This window comes from Mercenaria mercenaria, chromosome 17 (genome assembly GCF_021730395.1).
Source record: "Mercenaria mercenaria strain notata chromosome 17, MADL_Memer_1, whole genome shotgun sequence".
In the NCBI taxonomy this organism is placed as follows: Eukaryota; Metazoa; Mollusca; class Bivalvia; order Venerida; family Veneridae; genus Mercenaria; species Mercenaria mercenaria.
In genome coordinates, this window is record NC_069377.1 from 72,233,314 (window position 1) to 72,254,588 (window position 21,275).

General features: G+C 38.8%; 2 protein-coding genes across 2 annotated transcripts in view; one reads left to right on the plus strand and one right to left on the minus strand.

Moving 5' to 3' along the window:
- On the plus strand, positions 1-9,097 carry LOC123536954 (lysozyme-like). The gene is made up of 5 exons (XM_045320471.2): positions 1-203; positions 518-639; positions 2,473-2,604; positions 8,077-8,188; positions 8,855-9,097. Exons 1-5 carry the CDS (start codon positions 89-91, stop codon positions 9,061-9,063), a joined length of 690 nt encoding a protein of 229 aa, XP_045176406.1. The 5' UTR covers positions 1-88; the 3' UTR covers positions 9,064-9,097.
- The window catches only part of LOC123536953 (uncharacterized), a 19,207-nt gene continuing 7,019 nt past the window's right edge, over positions 9,088-21,275 (minus strand). The window contains exons 2-6 of the mRNA XM_053528591.1: positions 15,373-16,053; positions 14,839-15,015; positions 13,501-13,725; positions 10,188-10,400; positions 9,088-9,538 (exon numbers count right to left, since the gene is read on the minus strand). Of these exons, the coding sequence (XP_053384566.1) occupies positions 9,312-9,538; positions 10,188-10,400; positions 13,501-13,725; positions 14,839-15,015; positions 15,373-16,053 (1,523 nt within the window). The 3' untranslated portion in view covers positions 9,088-9,311. The remainder of the gene's footprint in view (positions 9,539-10,187; positions 10,401-13,500; positions 13,726-14,838; positions 15,016-15,372; positions 16,054-21,275) is intronic.

Below are 21,275 nucleotides of genomic sequence, written 5' to 3' on the forward strand. Positions count from 1 at the left end.
TTTATCTGAAGCGTGACTTTTACTGGACACAGATGTCCTGTTTAGATATTTAAAATCAAATGTTGTATAAGTCGTTGTCATTTTCAAGATGTTTCGTCAGCTTGCCGTATTGCTGGTGGCGATAGGTTTAACAGCGGCCGCCAATCCGTCAACCGGAAGTTGTCTCTGTGTAACAGCGAATAGCGTCAACGTCAGAGATGCTGGTAGGTATTTTAATATATTTTCTCTTTCTACAGTTCATGCATTATCTCTAAATTCTATCTTATTGTACTTAAAAGTTGCATCTTGCGGACTACTTGTGTGTGGAATACATTGTAAAGATCGAACTGTCAACGTGTTTGATGATAATTAAGGAAACTTTAGTGTTAAAAAATATAATCATTCTTATCGCTGCCGTCTATATTCTTATATAGTAACTTACAGATTTTATGTTATATTTCATTTACACTAAATTGAAGAAAGATGCATTTTTATGAAAACAAACACCGCTAGTATCCTCCTTTTCTAACCTCTGCAGCTGGGTTAAGCAGTCACGTGATCGCGTCAGCCAGTCATGGTCAGTGTTTCAAATTTAATGGCGGGATCTTAACAAAGGATGGATACAAATGGTATGAACTTCAAGACGTAAATGGCCATCATGTAAGTTATAGTTATTGTAGACGATCGGTGCACTTTTGCTTGTGTCTCATTTTTGTTTCTTTTTGTAATTCACAAACAAATGATTAACACGTGCATGTAGGATAGACACATGTTGCAGAAATATAGAAATACACCGTTTTCCACAGAAGGACATGTTTTGAATTATAAACCCTCTATGTGATGACTGACATTTACCCTGCGTGATGATTGACATTTACTATGCGTGATGACTGACATTTACTATGCGTGATGACTGACATTTACCCTGCGTGATGACTATGCGTGATGACTGACATTTACCCTGCGTGATGACTGACATTTACCCTGCGTGATGACTGACATTCGCACCACGCGATTACTGACTATTAAAGCGTGATGGCTGACACTGACTCTACGTGAAAACATTTACTGGTCGTGATCACTGCCGTTACCAGACCTAAAAAAATCACAGAGGCAGATTTTTTTCCGGAAGAGTGATGCTTAATATATGGGCGTATGTACAAACTGAGAATAATCAAGTCAACATTAATTTTAATGTAAACATTTTCCCTTCATATGGAACTGAAATGTGGCATATGCTAAGGTAATTTTGAACTTCTACAAAATAAAATCATTGGTGCATTTTAACGCCATTTCAGACAAAAATCCGTGCAAATGCTGTTGAAATGTACACACTACCCGCCTATATAATTGGAGTACAAGAAACAACAACGGGATTTTTGGTCTTAACTAAGAAATATTGAAATTATACAAAAAAAGTTTGCATTTTAAGCCATTTCAAATAAGAACCTGAGCGAATCAGGTTGAAATGTATACAGTACTTGCATGCATAATTTGGGTAAAAGAAGAGGCGGGAATTTAGAGCCTTCCCCATTATGCAAGTGGTAATGGTGTATTTTAAGCCATTTAAGACAAAATGTCTGAGCAAATCAGGTTGAAATGTGCATACTACTTGCATAAGTACATATTTACAAGTACAGGTAAGAGTTTGTGGGTCTGTGTCAAGAAACGTGGAAATTCAACAAGGTTAAAAGCCATTTCAGACAAACGAATCCGAGCAAGTTTGGACTGACATTTACTCTACGTGATGACTGAAATTTAATCTATGCTACGTGATGACTGAAATTTAATCTATGCTACGTGATGACTGATATTTACTCCACGTGATGAATGACTTTTACACCGTATGATGACTGATAAAACTCTGCCTGATGATTGACTTTTACTCTTAGTGATAACTAACATTTACACTTCGTGAAGACTAACATTTACTTTATCTGATAACTGACATTTACTCTTTGTGATAACTGACATTTTGATGGCTCAGTGCGAAACTATTGTTAGTGTCAAGAAAAAAAAACAAAAACAAAAAAAGAAAAGAAAAATAACAAAACAAAACTCAAGGACTAAGATACAACACTTTATCGCTGAGTCTACACTTTGCTTCTAAGATCCTCTGGTCTATATTTGTACGATGTCAGAGACTTATGAAGAGCATGTTTATACCGGTAAGAAATACGGTAGGCCCTACCACTGGTAATTTTAAGGGTCAAGAAACTGCCGTACATAAGTGAAATACACTTCGTACGAAAACATAATCAGAGGTGGAGAATGGGAGACGTAGTTTGACAGTCTTTAGTCAACCGACGACGCAGATAAAGTAAGCTCGACATGGATTTGAACCGAGGACCTCTTGATTGGAAATACTGCTTCCTGTCTATCGAGCTTACCAGGCGAACACGAATGGCTGAAATGACTTTGTCACTGAAAACAAAGTATGTCAAAATTCTCTCTTCTTACAAATCATTAATTACAAACCCCTTTTCATTTAAGCGAGCATGGATTGCTTCCAACTATGTGTCAGTGTCATCTGCCTCGCACTGCTCACATACGTCGTCAGGTACACATTCCGGAAACTTTGCAACAGGCCTTGTATCTCACGCATGTCTGCAATGTATATGCCAGGTAAGTTGCTCTGTCACGTCAGGCATTATATAAGGCGCATCCTTCCAGTGTATGTGCCGCATGTCTGCAATGTATACGTCAGGTTAGCTGCTCTGTCACGTCAGGCATTATATTAGCCGCATCCTTCCAAAGTATCTGCCGCATGTCTGCAATATATATGCCACGTAAGTTGCTCTGTCATGCCAGGCATTATATAAGGCGCATCCTTCGAATGTATCTGCCGCATGTCTGCAATGTATATGCCATGTAAGTTGCTCTTTCACGTCAGGCATTCGCATCCTTCCAAAGTATTTGCCGCATGTCTGCAATGTATATGCCATGTAAGTTGCTCTTTCACGTCAGGCATTATATTAGCCGCATCCTTCCAATAAATCTGCCGCATGTCTGCAATGTATATGACATGTAAGTTGCTCTGTCACGTCAGGCATTATATTAGCCGCATCCTTCCAAAGTATTTGCCGCATGTCTGCAATGTATATGCCAGGTAAGTTGCTCTGTCACGTCAGGCATTATATAAGGCGCATCCTTCCAGTGTATCTGCCGCATGTCTGCAATGTATATGTCAGATTAGCTGCTCTGTCACGTCAGGCATTATATTAGCCGCATCCTTCCGATGTATCTGCCACATGTCTGCAATGTATATGCCATGTAAGTCGCCCTGTCACGTCAGGCATTATATTAGCCGCATCCTTCCAATGTATCTGCCGCATGTCTGCAATGTATATGTCATGTAAGTTGCCCTGTCATGTTAGGCATTATATTAGCCGCATCCTTCCAATGTATCTGCCGCATGTCTGCAATGTATATGCCACGTAAGTTGCTTTTTCACGTCAGGCATTATATTAGCCGCATCCTTCCAATTTATCTGCCGCATGTCTGCAATGTATATGCCAGGTAAGTTGCTCTGCCACGTCAGGCATAATATAAGGCGCATCCTTCGAATGCATCTGCCGCATGTCTGCAATGTAAATGCCATGTAAGTTGCCCTGTCAAGTCAGGCATTATATTAGCCGCATCCTTCCAATGTGTCTGCCGCATGTCTGCAATGTATATGCCATGTAAGCTGCTCTTTCACGTCAGGAATTATATTAGCCGCATCCTTCCAAAGTATTTGCCGCATGTCTGCAATGTATATGCCATGTAAGTTGCTCTTTCACGTCAGGCATTATATTAGCCGCATCCTTCCAATGTATCAGCCGAATGTCTGCAATGTATATGCCATGCAAGTTGCTCTTTCACGTCAGGCATTATATTAGCCGCATCCTTCCAAAGTATTTGCCGCATGTCTGCAATGTATATGCCACGTAAGTTGCTCTTTCACGTCAGGCATTATATTAGCCGCATCCTTCGAATGTATCTGCCGCATGTCCGCCATGTATATGCCAGGTAAGTTTGTGCCAGGTAAGTTGCTCTGCCACGTCAGGCATTATATTAGCCGCATCATTCCAATGTATCTGCCGCATGCCTGCAATGTATATGCCATGTAAGTTGCTCTTTCACGTCAGGCATTATATTAGCCGCATCCTTCCAAAGTATCTGCCGCATGTCTGCAATGTATATGCCATGTAAGTTGCTCTTTCACGACAGGCATTATATTAGCCGCATCCTTCCAATGTATCTGCCACATGTCTGCAATGTATATGCCAGGTAAGTTGCTCTTTCACGTCAGGCATTATATTAGCCGCATCTTTCCAATGTATCTGCCGCATGTCTGCAATGTATATGCCAGGTAAGTTGCCATGTCACGTCAGGCATTATATTAGCCGCATCCTTCCAAAGTATTTGCCGCATATCTGCAGTGTATATGCCATGTAAGTTGCTCTTTCACGTCAGGCATTATATTAGCCGCATCCTTCCAGTGTATCTGCCGCATGTCTGCAATGTATATGCCATGTAAGTTGCTCTTTCACGTTAGGCATTATATTAGCCGCATCCTACCAAAGTATATGCCGCATGTCTGCAATGTATATGCCATGTAAGTTGCTCTGTCAATTCAGGTATTATATTAGCCGCATCCTTCCAAAGTATTTGCCGCATGTCTGCAATGTATATGCCATGTAAGTTGCTCTGTCACGTCAGGTATTATATTAGCCGCATCCTTCCAATGTATCTGCCGCATGTCTGCAATGTATATGACATGTAAGTTGCTCTTTCACGTCAGGCATTATATTAGCCGCATCCTTCCAATGTATCTGCCGCATGTCTGCAATGTATATGCCACGTAAGTTGCTCTTTCACGTCAGGCATTATATTAGCCGCATCCTTCCAATGTATCTGCCGCATGTCTGCAATGTATATGCCATGTAAGTTGCCCTGGTACGTCAGGCATTATATTAGCCGCATCCTTCCAATGTATCTGCCGCATGTCTGCAATGTATATGCCATGTAAGTTGCTCTTTCACGTCAGGCATTATATTAGCCGCATCCTTCCAAAGTATTTGCCGCATGTCTGCAATGTATATGCCATGTAAGTTGCTCCGTCACGTCAGGCATTATATTAGCCGCATCCTTCCAAAGTATTTGCCGCATGTCTGCAATGTATATGCCAGGTAAGTTGCTCTTTCACGTCAAGCATTATATTAGCCGCATCCTTCCAAAGTATTTGCCGCATGTCTGCAATGTATATGCCATGTAAGTTGCTCTATCACGTCAGGCATTATATTAGCCGCATCCTTCCAATAAATCTGCCGAATGTCTGCAATGTATATGACATGTAATATGCTCTGTCACGTCAGACATTATATTAGCCGCATCCTTCCAAAGTATTTGCCGCATGTCTGCAATGTATATGCCAGGTAAGTTGCTCTGTCACGTCAGGCATTATATAAGGCGCATCCTTCCAGTGTATCTGCCGCATGTCTGCAATGTATATGTCAGGTTAGCTGCTCTGTCACGTCAGGCATTATATTAGCCGCATCCTTCCAATGTATCTGCCGCATGTCTGCAATGTATATGCCATGTAAGTTGCCCTGTCACGTCAGGCATTATATTAGCCGCATCCTTCCAATGTATCTGCCGCATGTCTGCAATGTATATGTCATGTAAGTTGCCCTGTCACGTTAGGCATTATATTAGCCGCATCCTTCCAATGTATCTGCCGCATGTCTGCAATGTATATGCCATGTAAGCTGCTTTTTCACTTCAGGCATTATATTAGCCGCATCCTTCCAAAGTATCTGCCGCATGTCTGCAATGTATATGCCAGGTAAGTTGCTCTGCCACGTCAGGCATAATATAAGGCGCATCCTTCGAATGTATCTGCCGCATGTCTGCAATGTATATGCCATGTAAGTTGCCCCGTCAAGTCAGGCATTATATTAGCCGCATCTTTCCAATGTATCTGCCGCATGTCTGCAACGTATATGCCATGTAAGTTTCTCTTTCACGTCAGGAATTATATTAGCCGCATCCTTCCAATGTATCTTCCGCATGTCTGCAATGTATATGCCATGTAAGTTGCTCTTTCACGTCAGGCATTATATAAGCCGCATCCTTCCAAAGTATTTGCCGCTTGTCTGCAATGTATATGCCATGTAAGTTGCTCTTTCATGTCAGGCATTATATTAGCCGCATCCTTCGAATGTATCTGCCGCATGTCTGCAATGTATATGCCAGGTAAGTTTGTGCCAGGTAAGTTGCTCTGCCACGTCAGGCATTGTATAAGGCGCATCCTTCGAATGTATCTGCCGCATGTCTGCAAGGTATATGCCAGGTAAGTTGCTCTTTCTCGTCAGGCATTTTTTTAGCCGCATCCTTCCAATGTATCTGCCGCATATCTGCAATGTATATGCCAGGTAAGTTGCTATGTCACGTCAGGCATTATATTAGCCACATCCTTCCAAAGTATTTGCCGCATGTCTGCAATGTATATGCCAGGTAAGTTGCTCTGTCACGTTAGGCATTATATTAGCCGCATCCTTCCAAAGTATTTGCCGCATATCTGCAATGTATATGCCATGTAAGTTGCCCTGTCAAGTCAGGCATTATATTAGCCGCATCTTTCCAATGTATCTGCCGCATGTCTGCAACGTATATGCCATGTAAGTTTCTCTTTCACGTCAGGAATTATATTAGCCGCATCCTTCCAATGTATCTTCCGCATATCTGCAATGTATATGCCATGTTAGTTGCTCTTTCACGTCAGGCATTATATTAGCCGCATCCTTCCAAAGTATCTGCCGCATGTCTGCAATGTATATGCCATGTAAGTTGCTCTTTCACGACAGGCATTATATTAGCCGCATCCTTCCAATGTATCTGCCACATGTCTGCAAGGTATATGCCAGGTAAGTTGCTCTTTCTCGTCAGGCATTTTTTTAGCCGCATCCTTCCAATGTATCTGCCGCATATCTGCAATGTATATGCCAGGTAAGTTGCTATGTCACGTCAGGCATTATATTAGCCACATCCTTCCAAAGTATTTGCCGCATGTCTGCAATGTATATGCCAGGTAAGTTGCTCTGTCACGTCAGGCATTATATTAGCCGCATCCTTCCAAAGTATTTGCCGCATATCTGCAATGTATATGCCATGTAAGTTGCTCTTTCACGACAGGCATTATATTAGCCGCATCCTTCCAGTGTATCTGCCGCATGTCTGCAATGTATATGCCATGTAAGTTGCTCTTTCACGCCAGGCATTATATTAGCCGCATCCTTCGAAAGTATTTGCCGCATGTCTGCAATGTATATGCCAGGTAAGTTGCTCTGTCAATTCAGGCATTATATTAGCCGCATCCTTCCAAAGTATCAGCCGCATGTCTGCAATGTATATGCCATGTAAGTTGCTCTGTCACGACAGGCATTATATTAGCCGCATCCTTCCAAAGTATCAGCCGCATGTCTGCAATGTATATGCCATGTAAGTTGCTCTTTCACGTCAGGCATTATATTAGCCGCATCCTTCCAATGTATCTGCCGCATGTCTGCAATGTATATGCCATGTAAGTTGCCCTGTCACGTCAGGCATTATATTAGCCGCATCCTTCCAAAGTATCTGCCGCATGTCTGCAATGGATATGCCATGTAAGTTGCTCTTTCACGTCAGGCATTATATTAGCCGCATCCTTCCAAAGTATCAGCCGCATGTCTGCAATGTATATGCCATGTAAGTTGCTTTGTCACCCTCAGGCATTATATTAGCCGCATCCTTCTAAAGAATGTAGCGCATGTCTGCGATATATATGCAAAATAAGTTGACCTGTCACATCAGTCGTTATATTGGAAACATACTTGAAAAGTATTTGCAACATGCCTGCAAAGTTAATTACTCCAGCACATCAGGCAATTGCATCTACATCATACTTGTATAAATTGCCCTGGCAAGCCAAGATTTAATAGAAATAATTTTCATATAGTATGCGCAGCATGTATTTCTGGTAATTGATCAAATTATCATAGTCATCAGTTAAAATAGGTCTTTGTGCGGAAGAAAAGACATTTTCCACAAAACTAGTCGTACTTTCTGTTTTAGCAAGAGTCCGGCTGCAAGCCGATTGGCTGTCATTTTGATGTGAACTCCGATTCGTGCGGATATTTCCAGATCAAAGAAGGCTACTGGCAAGACTGTGGGTCTCCTGGATCAAGTAAAAACTCAGTTACCTTTATTTTGTTTTTTTTTCTACTAATGATCGGAATTTTTTTTAAATATTTCTTTAATTTGTTTCCAGATTGAGCAAGTTGCAGATCATTCATTTGATTAATGTAAAATCTATGTTAATAAGTCTTTAACCACATGTGGCGCGGGAGTGTAATAAAGCCATTACCTAAAGATGATTATACACTAACTTTAGTGTTATAATAAAGCTTTGACATCGATGTCGTTTACCATATAGGAGACAGTGGTCAAATTGACTTGTTTATAAAAGTAGAATTTTGATGTTTCGACAGGAAAAGCTAACATGTGATAAAAAGAATATTGCATTTGTGATTTTCCACATTGAATTTAGTAAACTCGTTGAATAAAATCTATATGAAAAAACATTTTTATTGTAAACAACAACAAAAAAAAGCTGTTCACCAGTTGGCGTTTATTTGTCTCCAATGTTATAGTCATGGTTGACCAGCTGAATGAAAGCACTGACTGCACTTGGTAAACAGGAGGTTTTACTTTCTCAAGAAAAACTTAAAGAAGAACAAAATATACAGTTTCTATTCAAACGTGTATTCAAAATATGGAATATGTAAGCAGAAATGTTTTTGTTGCAGCTTTTGTGTCAGCCTTATGTACGGCATACTTAAACATATTTCAGGCTGGAAGAGCTGCGCTGACGACTTACACTGCGCTTCACTATGCGTACAGAACTACATGAAAAGATACGCATCACACTATAGTTGTCCAGCGACATGTGAGGGATACGCACGTGAGCATAATGGCGGCCCGAGAGGTTGTCATCACTCATCCACCCTTAGTTACTGGAGTGGTGTAAAGAGCCACTCTGGTTGCCATAATGTCCACTGAAATGGAACTCTATAATAAATATGTGAACTAAAAATGGTCTTATGGTTTTTACTATTCACAGAAGTAACAGCAGGATCCATCACAACTGAGGTTTATCCAACCTGAACCTAGCCGAAAGCAAAATATAACTTCTTTCAAAGTAACACTATATAATACAAGCGAAACAATATACAGTCTTGTCATGTATCCGTGACTGCCTGTATCTTCATTTACAGAATCGTAAACGAACAGTCCAATACCAAACACGTTTATACGAAATTGTAGTTTGCTGAAAAGAAAACGATGTTTTGATCCTCGTTGGAGGTATAACTGTCCGAATCTAGAAGGTAACACATTGACGTGTTGAGGAATAAATTAACGGCAAGGCATCCTGGGTAACGGAAGCATTTCCGGCAGCAATCCATTTGTGACCATGATGAAGATACACTTAGAGCAGTTCCGTTTCCGATCTCATTTGCTTTCTGTTTATATAGTACTGAAAAAAATTCAGGAAAAAGTTTAAGTTGCTTTAAATCCATACTTTGAAACAGTTCTGTATGACAGTACTAAATTTACAATACTCAAACAGTTCTGTGTTGCAATATTTAATTCAGTAAAGGCATTTACAAACAGTTATGTGCAGCAGTACTACATTAAAGGCACTGTCAAACAGTTATGTGCAGCAGTACTAAGTTAAAGGCACTGATACAACCTAAGTATTTTTTCTTAAATGTAAGTTTTATTTATTTCTTTTAAAACATACATTTGTAGCTAAACGTTCAAGACAATTAGCATTCCTTTGACAAATTTCTGGCTACAAACTTATTCATAAACTGGGTTAGCTACTGAAGTATTTATAATATGCAATTTTTTATGTTTTAGCAAATCAAATAACAAATAATTTACAAGCAGCATTTACTGTAAAGATTACTTGAAGAGATAAAAAATATGGGCATGTTTAAGAATTGTTACTTGTACTGAAAGCACTTTTTCAAAAGGTTTAAAGAGTTTTCTGGAAGCTTTTTTAAATCAACCATTTGCTCTGTGACCACTCAGAAAACCGTTGTGTGTGTAGTTCCAGCTACTTTGATCATATAACATTGATAATGTGACATGAATTTGAATTCGTTAGTGCTAATACGTACAGGATGCTGGTTTGTATCCCATAACTTGCACCTCACATAACGACAGCTGCTCGTCCACACTGGAGACACGGGTTATTTTCACCCACCGAGCATGTGTTGTATGGTCCATGTGAAATGTGTGCGTGTTGGTTATAACCCCATCATAGTAGCTGACACGCTTAAAGAAGGTCTTGGCAGTTCCGGTGTATAACTCTACTTGTCTTAGTTTACTATCTGAAAACAGTGAATGTCATAATAATTTCAGGTAGAACACAACAAGTACGCCTAGACGTAGTAGAATAACTGAATGGATGAACAAAAGCTCTGTACGGACACTTCAAGCAGGAAAGAGCATTTTGATAGAACCATCGGTCTTTCACGAGCTAGGCATATGCCAAATTCAAACCATAAGTGATAAGGGGCATTGTATTGTTCAAAGTCAGCGTCTTTGATCATTGGGGTTAATAATGTAGTCTATACTGTTGCAAAGAAAACGGTTGTTATTGAGATTTTATAAAGGTTTCATTTGCTGAGGACCTGTATGAACCTTGCTACAATGATTCAATTCCGGCAGGTATTAACATATGAGTCTTGCTACAGCTTGATTCAATTCCGATAGGTACTTATGTATAAGTCTTGCTACAGTATGGATCAGTTCCGGCAGGTACTAATGTATAATTCTTACTACAGCACGGATCAGTTCCGGCAGGTACTAATATATGAGTCTTACTACAGCATGGATCAGCTCCGGCAGGTACTAATGTATAAGTTTTGCTACAGCAAGGATCAGTTCCCGCAGATACTAATGTATAATTCTTACTACAGCAGGGATCAGTTCCGGCAGGTACTAATGTATGAGTCTTGTTACTGCAAGGATCAGTTCCGGCAGGTACTAATGTATAAGTCTTGCTACAGCATGGATCAGTTCCCGCAGGTACTAATGTCTAATTCTTACTACAACATGGATCAGTTCCGGCAGGTACTAATGTATGAGTCTTGCTACAGCAAGGATCAGTTCCGGCAGGTACTAATGTATAAGTCTTGCTACAGCGTGGATCATTTCCGACAGGTACTAATGTACGAGTCTTGCTACAGCAAGGATCAGTTCTGGCAGATACTTATGTATAAGTTTAGCTACAGCAAGGATCATTCGCAGGTACTAATGTTACAGTCTTGCTACAGCAAGGATCATTTCGCAGGTACTATGTATAAGTCTTGCTACAGCAAGGATCTTCCGCAGTACTAATGTATAGTCTTGCTACAGCGGATCATTCCGACAGGTACTAATGTACGAGTCTTGCTACAGCAAGGATCAGTTCCCGCAGATACTAATGTATGAGTCTTGCTACAGCGTGGATCATTCCCGACAGGTACTAATGTACGAGTCTTGCTACAGCAAGGATCAGTTCTGGCAGATACTAATGTATGAGTATTGCTACAGCAAGGATCAGTTCCGGCAGGTACTAATGTATAAGTCTTGCTAAAGCCTGATCAAATTCCGGCAGGTACTAATGTATTCCGATAAGTACTAATGTATGAATCTTGCTACAGCATGGGTCAATTGTGGCAAGTACTAATGTATTCCGGCAAGTACTAACGTATGAACCTGATCACAAATGCAGTAGTTTTCTTGCAAGTACTAATGTATGAACCATGCCACGAAATGGACTGATTCAGGCAATTATTGATGTATAAATCTTACCATATATTGAACAATTCTGGAATCGTACGAATCATACCACAACGTGGATAGATTCAGGCACGTACTGATGTATGAACCGTACCACAACATACGTCAGTTAAGGCAAGTAATGACGTATGAACCTTAAAACAACATGGGTCAGTTCTGACAAGTACTAATGTAATCTGGCAAGTTATAACGTACGAACCATACCACAACGTGGATAGATTCAGGCAAGTACAGATGTATGAACCTTACCACAACATACGTCAGTTAAGGCAAGTAATGACGTATGAACCTTAAAACAACATGGGTCAGTTCTGACAAGTACTAATGTAATCTGGCAAGTTATAACGTACGAACCATACCACAACGTGGATAGATTCAGGCAAGTACAGATGTATGAACCTTACCACAACATACGTCAGTTAAGGCAAGTAATGACGTATGAACCTTAAAACAACATGGGTCAGTTCTGACAAGTACTAATGTAATCTGGCAAGTTATAACGTACGAACCATACCACAACGTGGATAGATTCAGGCAAGTACAGATGTATGAACCTTACCACAACATACGTCAGTTAAGGCAAGTAATGACGTATGAACCTTAAAACAACATGGGTCAGTTCTGACAAGTACTAATGTAATCTGGCAAGTTATAACGTACGAACCATACCACAACGTGGATAGATTCAGGCAAGTACAGATGTATGAACCTTACCGCAACATACGTCAGTTAAGGCAAGTAATGACGTATGAACCTTAAAACAACATGGGTCAGTTCTGACAAGTACTAATGTAATCTGGCAAGTTATAACGTACGAACCATACCACAACGTGGATAGATTCAGGCAAGTACAGATGTATGAACCTTACCACAACATACGTCAGTTAAGGCAAGTAATGACGTATGAACCTTAAAACAACATGGGTCAGTTCTGACAAGTACTAATATAATCTGGCAAGTTATAACGTACGAACCATACCACAACGTGGATAGATTCAGGCAAGTACAGATGTATGAACCTTACCACAACATACGTCAGTTAAGGCAAGTAATGACGTATGAACCTTAAAACAACATGGGTCAGTTCTGACAAGTACTAATGTAATCTGGCAAGTTATAACGTACGAACCATACCACAACGTGGATAGATTCAGGCAAGTACAGATGTATGAACCTTACCACAACATACGTCAGTTAAGGCAAGTAATGACGTATGAACCTTAAAACAACATGGGTCAGTTCTGACAAGTACTAATGTAATCTGGCAAGTTATAACGTACGAACCATACCACAACGTGGATAGATTCAGGCAAGTACAGATGTATGAACCTTACCACAACATGCGTCAGTTAAGGCAAGTAATGACGTATGAACCTTAAAACAACATGGGTCAGTTCTGACAAGTACTAATGTAATCTGGCAAGTTATAACGTACGAACCATACCTTTACGTGGATAGATTCAGGCAAGTACAGATGTATGAACCTTACCACAACATACGTCAGTTAAGGCAAGTAATGACGTATGAACCTTAAAACAACATGGGTCAGTTCTGACAAGTACTAATGTAATCTGGCAAGTTATAACGTACGAACCATACCACAACGTGGATAGATTCAGGCAAGTACAGATGTATAAAGCTTACCACAACATGGGTCAATTCTTGCAAGAATTGTCACGTGGTCTATAATGTAAAGGTCTCCAAGGTCCACTTCCCAGTAAGTATCAGCTTTCGACTCGGTCAAGGAACAAGATCCGTCATGCCAGTACTGTGACACGCCACCATCCACAGCCAGGTCCGCATCCCCGCTGCCACAACAGTAGGTGTCTGTCTGGTAGGCCGTCTTTCCTATTGCCACATTCACAAGTTCTGAAACAGTTCAAGCCGAAATAAATTGTAGTAGGTTTTAATTTAGTATATTTCACTTAATTGTGAAGAAAGCTTTAAAAAGTATTCAATTAAATCTCGGATCCACTTCCTAAACATGAAATCATACCAACATATGTGCCATACAAACATCGCGACTTTTGATGGTGTTCAAACCCGCCACATGATGCCGCAGAGGCTGACCAATTATCACCCATTACATTTCACTGCTCTTGTTACGTCATATCATGTTTAATTTGAAGATTTCCACTCTGCATCAATTTTCAGTAGTAATTACTCCCCTGCTCTGGACTAGGAAATCCAGATTAAATCGAACTTCCGATCTGTTTTGTCAATATATTAATTGTTTTATACCAACATATCTAAATTCATGTTAAGACTTTTGTAGTTTTCCGCAAATATGGACTGTTTAATGCAAACATTATAATCTATAAATTCTATAGTAAACCAAAAATGTAGGGGTCAGTGTAAGACTTGTCTAAAGAGACTGTATTGATGTCTCTTACATTAAATAGGTTACGTCTATGATTAAAGAGGCGACAACAAATACGTTCCAGTTAAAATATCACGTGTAAAAATGCCAAATCAACCCAACATTTTCAGGTAAATTCTCAGCATACCTTATGATGCTGAGCATATACCCGTACGCGTACTGGTAACGAAATCTATGAAGTGCATGATTTAAGTTTACGTGCATAACCAAAGAGTAGAGTATAGACGAGTCTTTTATTTTTGTCAAAAAAAGTGGAGAGAGTTATGACACCTTTTCCTGAAGTCTGTCTAATAATATCGTAGACCATGTAGACGTGTGTGAATGTTTAAAGAAACCGAGAGCGTGGCTGATATATGTACTGTCTTAAAACTTAGGCGGCTGATTTCTGACGGTTTTTTATTTGCAAATATGGTGCGAAACTCAAAGCGAGAACACGATATCTATCATAACCAGATTTGTCATTTGTCGTAGTGTTTTGCTGGCGTCTTTGAATGAGACCCAGAGAGGTGCCAACACAAAACTGGCAGAAATCAGCACCGTATAAAACAAGTCATATTGTCGAGTTAAACTGTGCAGATCCGTTTACAATATAACGTCAGTACCTTTACAAGCTGGTAGTGTTCCCGACCAGCTGCCATTAACTGTACATGTGCGTGTCGCATCTCCAGATATCATGGTGTAATTCTCATTGCAAGAATACAGGACGGCACTGCCTATAGATATGTCCGCGTAAGATTTAGTCCCGTAACCAATGTCAGCAGGAGGTCCACAAGTTAACGCTGAAATAAATTCATTAAACATCCTAATCTATGATGGAAATTTATTCTAATATTATAGACATCATTGAATTTGTTAATTTTGTATAATATCGTCACATTTTCAGCCTTCTAAATAGGGAAACAAATCGGATCGTATTAGAATAAATATAATGTATTTATTGGTATCATTTGAATTTGTCTGATGGAATCAAGTGCAAATCTAAGGATATTACGAAAGTATTTTGTGATAATCAAAAGCAAAAAAAAAAAAAAAAAAAAATGAAAAAAGAAATAATAATAAGAGAGGAAAATGAATTTATAATTCCATAAATAGGGAATAAAAAGTATAACAGCAACACATGATATTATAACGCATACGGAATTTGACTCCTACTGTCGCACCAGTAACATCTGCAATACCGTCAGCCGTGCCAAAACCGCCACAACCACCATGGTGTATCTCATAGTACGAAGTAAAAAACTCGTCGGGTAGATATTCCAGCTGTGGTATCTGTGTAGCTGAACTATACCACGAAAATAATAATGAACTGTGACCACTTGCTGTGTTTGTATATCCGACATTATTGTGGTTAAACAAAAAAGCGAAGTAACTATTTGGGTTACCATCGCAATTGTTAAATGTTAGCGGGTCGTTGTTTATCTTCCATCCTTGTGTATCACCCTTGTTACTGAGCGATGTTGGAATAAATCCGACATAGATGTAAGGAGCCAGTTGCGTATTTAACAATGTTGTATAGCCAGCATGTCCGTTAAATTGAATCGAAATTGGAACGCTAGAAAAACTATCAAGTTGTTTTATTGTTGAGGTGTACTGCTGTCCATCCAAACGTTTATGTCGTACGATAACGTGACTTGTATCGTCCATCAGTAAAGCCATGTCGACGTCGACTGCAGTTGTATTTGAAATAAACGTATATCCGTACCCGCTATAGAATTGACAATATACTCTGAAACTTCCGCCTTTGTTATTAACAATGGAATAACTTCCGCTTGGCAGTGAACCGCCTGCTGCTATGTTTATGTCGTTACAGGCACTTCCTGTGTGTGAAGTTAACAACATTATGCATATATAAATACACAGAATAACATTTATGTATAATATCAAGATCATTATGTACACCAAAAAACTTGCTTTCATGTGTTTAGATACTCCTATATTTCAAATGGCACCTGATGGGCCCTGCCATTGTTCCCCTAGAACTTAAACGCTTATCATGCTAAACACGACTGAATTTGCCTTTACGACCAGACTGTAGATCATGATCAGTCTGCACATCCGCAGCAGTCAAGCAAAAACTATCAGATCTGTTTTTAAACCAATGGTATTCAAGTTTAGAAACTTCTAGTAAATGTAAAAATTATAAATTATTTAAACATAAATTTGAGTTTGAGAAGTATATCATAAACACACAGCCTAAGTTATTTAGATATTTGATAAAGTTTAGAACACGAAACCATAAATTTCCCGTAGAAACTGGATCTTGGCATGGACCCTAGACTGAAAAAATGTACACTATGTAACTTCTCAATAGGTGATGAATTTCACTATCTTTTTGAATGTAGGTTTTTTGATAATCAAAGGAAAAAATATCGTAAAGCTTAATATTATAAACGACCAAATATTCATTGTATTGATATCGTTATGAACATAAACTGCCATACCATCCCAGAGTATAACAAACTATGTTTATCAAGGAAATTTTTGAGACATTTATGTAATAACAATATGCCTTAATATTGTTGTGTGCATGTGCACATGTATTCATTTGCATGTATGTATATGTCTGTGAATGTACATGTGCGAAGTTTCACTTTTTTATTTTCTTATTACTATTATTTCATCTTATTTATTTTTATTTTTGGAATGGAATTTGTTTTTCGGTACTCTCCCGTGTCTGTTTTGCTTAGAGAAAAGCCTTTTCACATTGTGAGCCTTGAAATTTGTTAACAATTGTTTGCCTCATGTTGTCAATACCTTGACCTGAGTGAAATAAAGATATTTGTATTTGTATTGGTTCCACTCTCAAAGATTAGGTGTCATAATCAATCTCGCAGTTCTCAGTTTGTCTGCTATGTTCATGACCCTCTCTAGATGGAAAATTACTTGTGTTTACCACTTTACTCGTTTGTTTTCATTCAGATGATGCAATTCACCTTCCAACACAATTAAGCTAGCCGTTACAAACAGATTAAGATTAAAGATTTAAAGCTAGAATCATGGTAGAAGAATCGATTAGAGCGATTCCCTATTAAAGTTCTATATAAAGCTTTAAATTTCATGCTACAAAATTACACCTGCTGGGCCCATCCATCAAATTAGATGTTATGCAAGATTGCATGGTTAGAAAGGCGTGACTAAATCTAAAATAGTCAGAGCCATAAACGGAGGTAATAAAACAAGAGCTCCACCAAACAGGGCAATATACACCCGAAGAGTTATGTCAGAAGAGGATGGGAGCATAATTTAAAGAACTTGACTGTTGAAGCCCAAAGAACAGGAACAACAAAGGGAAGATTTTTTTTAAAAAAAATTGTAAGTCCACTCCACAAAAAATACACCTAAAAATTGGAGGTATCATCCATGTTGTACCACAGAAAAATGGTCTCGGTTTTTCCCTACGACCAATGATAAAAAATTACAAAATAAGCTATTTAAAGTAACATTAAAGGGAAATTGTTCAATAAAAAAATTATTGTAAGTGAACAAAAAAGGGATCTGCCAAATAAAAACAAGAGCATCGCAATGCAGAGCAATATACACACGAAACAAAGTCATATGACCTTTGACCCCACAAGTGTGACCTTGACCTTGAAGCGAGTCAACCGAATCATGCGCTCTGCATGTCGTCTAGATGTGGTGAACATTTGTGCCAAGTTTTTTAAAATTTCCTTCAAGCAGTTCAAGAGTTACAGTGCGGACAAGAAACAAAGTCATATGATCTTTGACCACTAAGTGTGACCTTGACCATGAAGCGAGCCATCAAAACATGCGCTCTGCACGTTGTCTCGATGTAGTGAACATTTGTGTCAAGTTTCTTTGAAATCCTTCAAGGGGTTCAAGAGAGCGGACACGAAATTGCTAACGGACAGACAGACGCACGGACGGACGGACAGACAGACAGACAGACGGACACCGGCGTCATAACATAATACGTCCCTTCGGGCGTATAATAATCGATATTGCGTACTAGCGTGCCTATACTCGTACATTTGAAAAAGAGGCCTAGAAATTGCCTTTGACGGCGTTCTTTGTTAATGCTCGCCAGCCATGTTAAGCGTTAACTTTATAAAAATTGGGAAAATTTCAGGTAAGATCACAGCACAAGGTCAAAGTTCAAATAAGTGCATTTATGTTATAAGAGTCAGACTTTCGCCATTTTACTACCTTTTATTCCGCGAAAGAACGAGTGCATATAGTTGCATGTAACTGACGTCACAAATGACGTCACGCACCCGATAAGAAATTTGAACTTCAATATTGACGTTACAGATTCCACTGTAACTTAACGGAGTTTGTAAATGAGTATGTAATAAATATGTTTATTACACCTCATTTAAAAATACCTTTAAGTTTCAATGAAACCTGAAACGTCAATAGTTTTCCATATTGACGTTCAAATTTCATATCGGGTGTATGACGTCATTTGTGACGTCAGTTTCATGTATGCCGTCGCGTTTAAAAGTTCTTTAACTACGAAATTTCTTCATGTGAGGAAGCCATCCAGCTGGCTTACGGAAGGTCGGTGGTTCTACCCAGGTGCCCGTTCGTGATGAAATAATGCACGGAGGGGCACCTGGGGTCTTCCTCCACCATTAAAGCTGGAAAGTCGCCATATGACCTATCATGTGTCGGTGCGACGTTAAATCCTCAAAAAAAAAAAAAAAAATCACTCAGGCTTAATAACAAATTTGAATCATTTATATAATAATTTTAAATGTAGATGGTATGTAATAAAAAGATTATCAGATTTGCATCGAGAAATATGCACTCGTTCTTTTGCGGAATAATATTGCGCTCCTAAAGTCGCGCAATATTTCCGCTGCAGAACTCATGCATATGAAAGGGAGTCAGTGGCGCAGTGGTTAGCAGGTTGAACTACAACGCCAGCGGTCCTGGTTCGATTCCTGGTCGCGGCTGATATCCCGACTAGTGTTCAGTGCTGGGTGATTTACTTAAATTGGTACTGTTTTCAGCAGTATCGGCCTAGACTGGATGCTGGGGATGTAAATATGACGCCTGTCGTGGGCTCGGCTGGAAATAAGTTGTTCCATCCATTCCAGGTGGGGACTTTCGTCGACTACCCACGTTAAACAAGAAACTTTTTATATTTCTCGATACAAATCTAATAACCAATAATTATTCGTTGTCCTTAGTTTGGTTAGTGGTAACGTAATATGCAGCACCTGTTTACTAGTTGAAATTAAAATGACTATGATCCCCACACTGGGAATGATAATATCACTTTTAATGAGTTTAACTAATTAAACATACTAAGTTGTTAAGCTAAATATATCATACATACAAAACTTTTCATCAAGGACTATGCTATTTTGAAATTATGAATTAGGTGGGTAGAGTACATGATATTATTCCTGAGGAATTTCGAATTTTATTCATATGTGAAATACATTAAAACCAAGAAGTGCTGAACTCTTACTTTAATTAAAAGACTAAAGTGGGAAAAGTTATTAATATGTTCGTGTCACAATTTTCGGTGCAAGTATTCTATGTCATCATGCATAACTGCGAAAAACTATAACATACATAATAAAGCTAAACTATCCGTGTAAATGAGCTGAGAGCTATTTTTCTATTTCCGTTTATTACTTTTCTAAAAAACACATTACAATTTACCAGGTGTTGGCAAAATTTGTCATTTTTGTGCACACGCCTTTACACATTAAAGAAGCCCAAACTATAGGTATGTTGTGCTAGAAGGGCCTGAGCGCTTACGTAGTTCGCATTTACAGGGATTGTACTGCTCAGACAAACATATATATATATATATATAACAAAGTGTATTTGTAATAATAATATTTATTTACAAGGTATGTCTGACAAATGACATGAGAATTCTAAATGACCTTTCAGAAAGATGCATTTTCAAGTACCTGATATTTTCCGCTTTGGTTAAAAAAAGTATTTTTACAATAGATAATGACTGACAACAGAAGGTAATAAAAATACCCTTGACCTAGAGAATGCTACAACCTACTAAACTTCACAAAGTTTAAGTTTAAAATTATATTGAACACGTTTGCTTTAATTTAAGGTGAAAAATAAACTAGAACTCTATCATAAAAATCGAATAGATCATTCCGGACATGTTAGACAGTGAGAAAGAAAACATATCTTACGTATTATTTTTATTTATTCCTGTTTATTTTGTTTGATTGAGAGTAACACCGAAACGACACAATGAACTTTTCCCAGGTTTTGTTAGCGGGGAAAGACTGCAGGTGCCCCTCCATACATGTTTTGGGGCTCGGACTAGTACCTAGATCGAGACACTAACCTCAGCTAGATGGCTTCTTTACATGAAAAGTTTTACACCTAAAGTGAGGTTTCGATCCCACGTCGGTGATGGGCGAGGAATTCGAAGCCAGCGACCATGACCATCACGTTTTTCTTTTGCAAGTATAAAACTTAAATATTCAATTAAATTTCGTGAACATAAATGATACTCTCAATGATATTTACCGTCAGAAATGACAAATGGTTTGACAAATACACATAATTTTAATTGCAAAAGTTTACACACCATGTGGGTCGGAAAGCGCGAAAATTACGTTCTTGAACGTATGTGTGAATCGTCAAGTTTGAAATGTAAACAAAGGAATAAAAGTAACTGTTTTTATGTTCATGGAAAAGATCGAACCGTGTATGTCAATGTTCCCGATACGGAATATATATGAATGTATAAACACGAGCCGTTTCATCTTACAGGACTTACAAGAACATAGTAAGCGAATTTTATTTATTGTATTTATGTTCTAGTAACCTTTGACATTGATTTCGAGGACAAGCCGGGTTTGTGACATATACATGTCTGTTGTTGGGCTGGAAAAAGATAGGTCCAAAATTTAAAATAAAAGCTATATTGCACAAAATCTTCGTTATTTCTGTGCATACAATTCGGTTGTTTAAAGCTTAGAATATCAGAAAATTACAGGGAATAAAAGATATCTTTGAAAAAGTCCTGACCTTTCATCATTTGTTTGGTTGGCGCATGATTACGAATTTAATGTTAGTAGGCCGT

Coding starts and splice junctions, on each gene's coding strand:
- LOC123536954 (XM_045320471.2), top strand. CDS start 89: ATGTTTCGTCAGCTTGCCGTATTGCTGGTGGCGATAGGTTTAACAGCG. Junction 204..517: donor CGTCAACGTCAGAGATGCTG/GTAGGTATTTTA, acceptor TAACCTCTGCAG/CTGGGTTAAGCAGTCACGTG. Junction 640..2,472: donor AAGACGTAAATGGCCATCAT/GTAAGTTATAGT, acceptor TTTTCATTTAAG/CGAGCATGGATTGCTTCCAA.